Genomic DNA, 9,247 nt, shown 5'->3' on the forward strand with positions numbered 1-9,247 from the left:
CGATCCTCCGCTCACTCCCCATTGTGTTCCTGGAAGCTGATACTTTGTTGCCTTCTGGTGGTTTCCTAGCAACAATCTCCATGACGCCGGAGCTGTAAACACCAGGGTTCTGTGCGGCTGCAGCTGGAGGACACAATGTCTGACCCCGTAGAACCCCAGGAGCCCGAAACCCCCAAAACCAGCGACTACTACCGGGTGCAGCCCGACCTGCCCGCCAGATTCAATCACCCGGACACGTGGAGTGGAGGATACAGGTAACTGGACCCCCCTATAGGGCATTACAGGACCTATAGACAGGTATTAGGCTGTGTTCACACACGGCATCTTTTTCCTATGGTCTCAGAAAACGCATGACGCTTTGTCGCGTTTTTTAAAGGAGAAACAATAATAGGATAATTGATAGAACATATAGAATAGACTTGCTTGGACAGCTGTTTTTTTTATTTTTTTTGTTAAAAAAATGAGGTGGGGTCCCCCCCCCCTTTTGATATCCAGCACAGGAACAGCAGCAGCTGCAGGATGCCCCCCTCAGCACTGGGCACAGCTCTTCCCGTTGCCCTGGTGCGGTGGCAATCAGGGGTAATAAGGGGTTAATAACAGCCCACAGCTGCCACTAAGCCCTAGATTAGTGATAGCAGGCGTCTATGAGACACCCCCCATCACTAATCTATAAAGTGAAAGTAAATAAACCCAAACACCCAAAAAATCCTTTATTTGAAATAAAAGACAAAAATCACCCTCTTTCACCAATTTATTAACGCCAAACACCCTTCCAGGTCCGACGTAATCCACACGAGGTCCCACAACACACTGCTGGAAGCTCACAGCGAGCGCCATAGAACATGACTGCTTACTGTGAGCTCCGCAGCAACTGAAGTGACCCACGCGATAAGCGGTGACGTCACTCAAGTTACCCGTGGCCACAGCTGGAGTCCTCCACCTGTGGCTACAAATCAGGCCGCGACTGAAGTGAGCCGCGCGATCAGCGGTGCCGTCACGCAGGTGATTTGCGGTCACAGGTGGAGGCTATGGCCATGCTGTGGCTAACCTGAGTGAAGCCACCGCTGAGCACGCGACTCACTTCAGTTGCAACCTGAAGTTCACAGCAGCCATGCTGCTCTATCGCCGCTCGCTGTGAGCTTCAGATATTTAGCAGAGCTGGAAGCGTTGTGGGATCTCGTGTGGAGTACGTTGTACTTGGAGGTGTGTTTGGGTGGTTAATAAAGGGGTGAAAAAGGGTTTTTTTTGTCTTTTATTCTAAATAAAGCATTATTTTGGTGCTTGTGCTTATTTCATTTCACTTACAGATTAGTCATGGGGGGGGGGCCTCATAGATGCCTGCCATTACTAATTTAGGACTTAGTGGAAGCTGTGTGCTGTTATTAACTCCTTATTACCTCAATTGCCACCGCACCAGGGCAATGTGGGAAAAGTTGGGTAAAGTGCCGGGACTGTCGCATGTAATGGATGTGGCAATTCCAGGCAGCTGCTTTCAGATATTTTTAGGCTGGGGGGTGGCCAATAACCATGGATCTCCCCAGCCTGAGAATACCAGCCCCCAGCTGTTGGGCTTTATATGTGCTGGTATCAAAATATGGGGGATCCTACGCCAATTTTTGTTATTTTACTGTATGATATAGACCCGCCCACCGGCGTCTGTGATTGGAAGCCTCAGACACGATGTCACTCAGGGTGGGGGCTTGTCTGACTGCAACCAATCACAGCCACTGGTGGGCGGGGGAAGTAGTGCATATTCAATGAAGGTAATGAGCGGCCCGGGAAGTGAATGACCGGCCACGGGAGCAGTGTGAGAGCCGCGCCGGTGATTCGGTAAGTATGGAGCTCTTGCTCATACCCCTTTGCGCCAGATTCTGGACCCTATTGACTTTATGGCAACTGGCATCTGGCCAAATACCCCGAGTTAGAGAGGATTGATCTGCTGGTCCTCCAAAATGCAGGGACAAAAACTCAAAAAGAATTGACCTGCTGCGTCTTCAAAAACTCAGCCTAAAAAAGATGCACTGTGCGAACAGGAGCCCTGTGGGCTTGTCCTGGTCTATACGCCAATCGCAGGGCTTGACCGTAGTCTGCGCAGAGCCGGGGGCTAATAGGAGATACGAACGTCGTCAAAATTGTTGGTCCCCCTCGCCCCTCAATTATTGAAAGAAAACCCCCCACAATGGTCACAGAAATAACCTGAATCTGAGAAAAGTAAAAATAAATAAATCTAGGTCCAGGCTCATAGAAGCCACTTCAGAATAGTTCAATGTTTTCCTCTTAGCCATTCTTGGGTGTTTTTAGCTGTGTATTTTGGGTCATTATCCTGTTGCAAGACCCATGACCTGCGACTGAGACCAAGGTTTCTGACACTGGGCAGCACATTTCTCTATAGAATCCCTTGATAGTTTTGAGATTTCATTGTACCCTGCACAGATTCAAGACACCCTGTGCCAGATGCAGCAAAGCAGCCCCAGAACATAACAGAGCCTCCTCTATGCTTCACAGTAGGGAGAGTGTTCTTTTCTTGATAGGCTTCATTTTTCCGTCTGTGAACATAGAGCTGATGTGCCTTGCCAAAAAGTTCCATTTTTGTCTCATCTGTCCATAGCACATTCTCCCAGAAGCTTTGTGGCTTGTCAACATGTAATTTGGCAAATTCCAGTCTGGCTTTTTTATGATTTTTTTTTACAATGGCGTCCTCCTTGGTCGTCTCCCATGAATCCACTTTGGCTCAAACAATGACAGATGGTGCGATCTGACACTGATGGTCCTTGAGCTGGAAGTTCACCTTTAATCTCTTTAGAAGTTTTTCTGGGCTCTTTTCTTACCATTCGTATTATCCGTCTCTTTGATTTGTCATCAATTTTCCTCCTGCGGCCACGTCCAGGGGGGTTGGCTACAGTCCCATGGATCTTACATTTCTGTAAAATATGTGCAGCTTAGGCACAGGAACATCAAGCTGCTGGGGGATGGTCTTATAACCTTTACCTTTCACATGCTGGTCTTTAATGTTCTTTCTAATCTCCTGAGACAACTCTTTCCTTCACTTCCTCTCGTCCATGTTTGGTGTGGTACATACCATGTCACCAAACAGCACAGTGAGTATCTGTAGCCCTATATACAGGTCCACTGACTGATTACAAGATTGTAGACACCTGTGATGTTAATTAGTGTAAACAACTTGATGTAACATGTCCATTTTGTCACATTATTTTCAGGGGCGCCATCATTTCTGTCCAGGCCTGTTTCATGAGTTTTAGGGTTGAAAAGCAACAATATCTGACGTTCATCTGTTTATTTTCATAGATTGTTCATTTATTAATATTTTCTGCTGCTTGGAGATGGTCTTCTAACCTTTACCTTTAACATACTTGTCTATAATGTTCTTTCTAAGCTCCTGAGACAACTCTTTCCTTCGCTTCCTCTGGTCTATGTTGAGTTATTTCTGTGACTATTGTGAGTTTTTCGTTCATTAAATGAGGGGCGAGGGGTGCCAACAGTTTGGACCACGTGTATATATGGGACACGATATACATGATTCGGGTGACGATAACTAAAGTGTTATTTTTTTCAGATCGAAACCGGGAAATCCACTGTACAGGACGACAAACCAGACGTATGGGAATAAAGCTCCGACCGTCCATGAGATGCCGGTGAGACAGTGAAATCCGCCGCCATCTGATCCCTTACAGTCAGCAGTGAGGGTGATGAATAGGAGATGGTCTTCTAACCTTTATCTTTAACATACTTGTCTATAATGTTCTTTCTAAGCTCCTGAGACAACTCTTTCCTTCACTTCCTCTGGTCCATGTTGAGTTATTTCTGTGACTATTAGTAGTTTTTCGTTCATTAAACGAGGGGCGATAACAGTTTTGACCTCTTGTGTATATACAGGACATTTTTGTTTGGGTGACGATATCTAGCCCCTAGTCCCAAGCTGAGACCCTCGATCTGCAACAGCCATAGGGTCTAATAGGGCACGTATATGGGCGGATTTTCCATCTATTGTGTTGCATCTGTTGGGGCATGATGGGACTTGTAGTCTTCAGTCGTAAGTTGGGGGTCCTTGTTTTATGGTTTTGGGCTCTTTTCTGGGGGCTACCATCCTCCGATCCGGCTACATAGGAGTCCGCGTTACTAACAGCATTTTGTCTACTTCCAGACCACATTTAATGGAGTATCAGACAAGTTTTCAGAAGCGGCGACCAAATGTGGAATGTTCCGGAACCACGGATTTAACACATCCACCGAGAAGAGCTCTGTGACCGGCCCGGACAATCTGATCACCGTCCACGACCGGCTGAACTTCCACCGGAGCTATAACATGAGCGGCCCGTCCTACAGTTGATAGCACGGAGTGTGGATGACCTGCCCGCGCCGGACCACCACTCCCATCATCCACCCCGCACTCATCTCTGCACCTCGCTCACCCAGAAAACAATAAAAAGTAGAAATCCAACAAGGACAGAGTCTCCATTCCTGCAGCACTTTGGTGCCGTTCCCTGCGCCTCCGCTCTCTGTTATCAGCTGTTACTACCAAGGAAAGAGAGGTGTTATATAGGTGGCTCCAGAGATGCGATACAGCCCTCACCCTCACCGGCTGATACAGGGGGTCCTGACGGGGGCATCACCGGTAATATTTACCCCCCCCCAATGTCAAAGTGAACATCATGCAAAGGACGTGTGACCTCACTGTACATGGTGGGGAGCAAGAGCGATCAGTGATAGTGGGGAGCAAGAGAGAGCGATCAGCGATAGCGGGGAGCAAGAGAGAGCGATCGGTGATAGTGGGGAGCAAGAGAGAGCGATCAGTGATAGCGGGGAGCAAGAGAGCGATCAGCGATAGTGGGGAGCAAAAGAGAGCGATCAGCGATAGCGGGGAGCAAGAGAGCGATCAGCGATAGCGGGCAGCAAGAGAGCGATCAGCGATAGCGGGCAGCAAGAGAGAGCGATCAGCGATAGCGGGGAGCAAGAGAGAGCGATCAGCGATAGCGGGGAGCAAGAGAGAGCGATCAGCGATAGCGGGGAGCAAGAGAGAGCGATCAGCGATAGTGGGGAGCAAGAGAGAGCGATCAGCGATAGTGGGGAGCAAGAGAGAGCGATCAGCGATAGCGGGGAGCAAGAGAGAGCGATCAGCGATAGCGGGGAGCAAGAGAGCGATCAGCGATAGCGGGCAGCAAGAGAGAGCGATCAGCGATAGCGGGCAGCAAGAGAGAGCGATCAGCGATAGCGGGGAGCAAGAGAGAGCGATCAGCGATAGCGGGGAGCAAGAGAGAGCGATCAGCGATAGCGGGGAGCAAGAGAGAGCAATCAGTGATAGCGGGGGGCAAGAGAGAGCGATCAGTGATAGTGGGGAGCAAGAGAGCAATCAGCGATAGCGGGGAGCAAGTGAGAGCGATCAGCGATAGCGGGGAGCAAGAGAGAGCGATCTGCGATAGCGGGGAGCAAGAGAGAGCGATCTGCGATAGCGGGGAGCAAGAGAGAGCGATCAACGATAGCGGGGAGCAAGAGAGAGCGATCAGCGATAGCGAGGAGAAAGAGAGAGCGATCAGCGATAGCGGGAAGCAAGAGAGAGCGATCAGCGATAGTGGGGAGCAAGAGCGCGATCAGCGATAGTGGGGAGCAAGAGCGCGATCAGCGATAGTGGGGAGCAAGAGAGCGATCAGCGATAGTGGGGAGCAAGAGAGCGATCAGCGATAGTGGGGAGCAAGAGAGAGCGATCAGCGATAGTGGGGAGCAAGAGAGCAATCAGCGATAGTGGGGAGCAAGAGCGCGATCAGCGATAGTGGGGAGCAAGAGCGCGATCAGCGATAGTGGGGAGCAAGAGAGAGCGATCAGCGATAGTGGGGAGCAAGAGAGAGCGATCAGCGATAGTGGGGAGCAAGAGAGAGCGATCAGCGATAGTGGGGAGCAAGAGAGAGCGATCAGTGATAGTGGGGAGCAAGAGAGCGATCAGCGATAGTGTGGAGCAAGAGAGAGCGATCATCAGTGATAGTGGGGAGCAAGAGAGAACGATCAGTGATAGTGGGGAGCAAGAGAGAGCGGGGTGCAAGAGAGAGCGATCAGCGATAGCGGGGTGCAAGAGAGAGCGATCAGCGATAGCGGGGAGCAAGAGAGAGCGATCAGCGATAGCGGGGAGCAAGAGAGAGCGATCAGCGACAGCGGGGAGCAAGAGAGAGGTATCAGCGACAGCGGGGAGCAAGAGAGAGCGATCAGTGACAGTGGGGAGCAAGAGCGCGATCAGCGATAGTGGGGAGCAAGAGAGCGATCAGCGATAGTGGGGAGCAAGAGCGCGATCAGCGATAGTGGGGAGCAAGAGCGCGATCAGCGATAGTGGGGAGCAAGAGCGCGATCAGCGATAGTGGGGAGCAAGAGAGAGCGATCAGCGATAGTGGGGAGCAAGAGAGAGCGATCAGTGATAGTGGGGAGCAAGAGAGAGCGATCAGTGATAGTGGGGAGCAAGAGAGCGATCAGTGATAGTGGGGAGCAAGAGAGAGCGATCAGCGATAGTGGGGAGCAAGAGAGCGATCAGCGATAGTGGGGAGCAAGAGAGAGCGATCAGTGATAGTGGGGAGCAAGAGAGAGCGATCAGTGATAGTGGGGAGCAAGAGAGAGCGATCAGTGATAATGGGGAGCAAGAGAGAACGATCAGTGATAGTGGGGAGCAAGAGAGAGCGGGGAGCAAGAGAGCGATCAGCGATAGCGGGGAGCAAGAGAGAGCGATCAGTGATAGTGGGGAGCAAGAGAGAATGATCAGCGATAGTGGGGAGCAAGAGAGAGCGATCAGTGATAGTGGGGAGCAAGAGAGAATGATCAGCGATAGTGGGGAGCAAGAGAGAGCGATCAGTGATAGTGGGGAGCAAGAGCGCGATCAGCGATAGTGGGGAGCAAGAGAGAGCGATCAGAGATAGTGGGGAGCAAGAGAGCGATCAGTGATAGTGGGGAGCAAGAGAGAGCGATCAGAGATAGTGGGGAGCAAGAGAGCGATCAGCGATAGTGGGGAGCAAGAGAGAGCGATCAGTGATAGTGGGGAGCAAGAGAGAGCGATCAGTGATAGTGGGGAGCAAGAGAGAGCGATCAGTGATAGTGGGGAGCAAGAGAGAACGATCAGTGATAGTGGGGAGCAAGAGAGCGGGGAGCAAGAGAGCGATCAGCGATAGCGGGGTGCAAGAGAGCGATCAGTGATAGCGGGGAGCAAGAGAGCGATCAGTGATAGTGGGGAGCAAGAGAGCGATCAGCGATAGCGGGGAGCAAGAGAGAGCGATCAGCGATAGTGGGGAGCAAGAGCGAGCGATCAGCGATAGTGGGGAGCAAGAGAGAGCGATCAGTGATCGTGGCGAGCAAGAGAGAGCGATCAGTGATAGTGGGAGCAAAAGAGAACGATCAGTGATAGTGGGGAGCAAGAGAGAGCGATCAGTGATAGCGGGGAGCAAGAGAGCGATCAGTGATAGCGGGGAGCAAGAGAGAGCGATCAGTGATAGTGGGGAGCAAGAGAGCGATCAGTGATAGTGGGGAGCAAGAGAGAACGATCAGTGATAGTGGGGAGCAAGAGAGAGCGATCAGTGATAGTGGGGAGCAAGAGAGAACGATCAGTGATAGTGGGGAGCAAGAGAGCGGGGAGCAAGAGAGCGATCAGCGATAGCGGGGTGCAAGAGAGCGATCAGTGATAGCGGGGAGCAAGAGAGCGATCAGTGATAGTGGGGAGCAAGAGAGCGATCAGCGATAGCGGGGAGCAAGAGAGAGCGATCAGCGATAGTGGGGAGCAAGAGCGAGCGATCAGCGATAGTGGGGAGCAAGAGAGAGCGATCAGTGATCGTGGCGAGCAAGAGAGAGCGATCAGTGATAGTGGGAGCAAAAGAGAACGATCAGTGATAGTGGGGAGCAAGAGAGAGCGATCAGTGATAGCGGGGAGCAAGAGAGCGATCAGTGATAGCGGGGAGCAAGAGAGAGCGATCAGTGATAGTGGGGAGCAAGAGAGAACGATCAGTGATAGTGGGGAGCAAGAGAGAGCGATCAGTGATAGTGGGGAGCAAGAGAGAACGATCAGTGATAGTGGGGAGCAAGAGAGAGCGGGGAGCAAGAGAGCGATCAGCGATAGTGGGGAGCAAGAGAGAGCGATTAGTGATAGTGGGGAGCAAGAGAGAGCGATTAGCGATAGTGGGGAGCAAGAGAGAGCGATTAGCGATAGTGGGGAGCAAGAGAGAGAGCGATCAGTGATAGCGGGGAGCAAGAGAACGATCAGTGATAGTGGGGAGCAAGAGAACGATCAGCGATAGTGGGGAGCAAGAGAGCGATCAGCGATAGTGGGGAGCAAGAGAACGATCAGTGATAGTGGGGAGCAAGAGAACGATCAGTGATAGTGGGGAGCAAGAGAGCGATCAGTGATAGTGGGGAGCAAGAGAACGATCAGTGATAGTGGGAGCAAGAGAGAGCGATCAGTGATAGTGGGGAGCAAGAGAGAGCGATCAGCGATAGCGGGGAGCAAGAGAACGATCAGTGATAGTGGGGAGCAAGAGAGAGAGCGATCAGTGATAGTGGGGAGCAAGAGAACGATCAGTGATAGTGGGGAGCAAGAGAGCGATCAGCGATAGTGGGAGCAGTATATAGGAGTATATAGAGAGGAGTCGGTTGTTGCAGCGGTTATTTTTGTTCTTTTTTGCTGGTTTCCACACATTTAGCCTTTATTCCCGCGGGGTCTGATGGGAGCGTACATTCACTGTGTACATCGCTATTGACTATGTCGGCTTTCTGTAAAGAACTGTAACAACTAGGATAGGTCTGGCCCACCGGAGAACCCCCCAGCAGCCCCGGGCCCTCAGTGGGCCCCCGTGCCTTATATAGTGTGGGGTTGCTGTACAGGGCCGCGGGGTCATCTGTTTCTCAGGGCTGGCGTTTATTGGTGGGCAGCTGATCCAGGGCCCCCACGCTCTGAGGGCCCCCAGCCTTTCAATCATGAACTTCAGTGATCATACAAGTTCTGTACTATCGGTGCAGTTTCCACAGTTGCAGAATGACCTTTAGTGACATCACAGTCATGTGACTCACCGAAGGTCCTAACGCCGCACTGTGAAAGTCCAGGCCTGCACATATGCGGTGCACAGGACCTGGAGACCGCGCCGCTATTCAAATGTATAAGCGTCTTTCAGGGGCGCGAACATTTGAACAGTGCATCTGGCGACAGAACTGAGGTGGAGGAGCTCCTCAGCAGAGAAGAAGAGGACGCGCAGGGCCGCAGAGAAGAAGAGGA

General features: G+C 51.5%; 1 protein-coding gene across 1 annotated transcript; it reads left to right on the forward strand.

Annotated features, from left to right (window-relative positions):
• Positions 1-40: 40 nt before the first annotated feature.
• PIERCE1 (piercer of microtubule wall 1) lies at positions 41-4,593 on the forward strand. The gene is made up of 3 exons (XM_075322912.1): positions 41-254; positions 3,575-3,653; positions 4,163-4,593. The coding sequence occupies exons 1-3, from the start codon at positions 136-138 to the stop codon at positions 4,346-4,348; spliced, it is 384 nt and encodes a 127-aa protein (XP_075179027.1). The 5' UTR covers positions 41-135; the 3' UTR covers positions 4,349-4,593.
• The last annotated feature ends 4,654 nt before the right edge of the window (positions 4,594-9,247 follow it).

Source organism: Anomaloglossus baeobatrachus, chromosome 9 (assembly GCF_048569485.1).
Source record: "Anomaloglossus baeobatrachus isolate aAnoBae1 chromosome 9, aAnoBae1.hap1, whole genome shotgun sequence".
Classification (NCBI taxonomy): Eukaryota; Metazoa; Chordata; class Amphibia; order Anura; family Aromobatidae; genus Anomaloglossus; species Anomaloglossus baeobatrachus.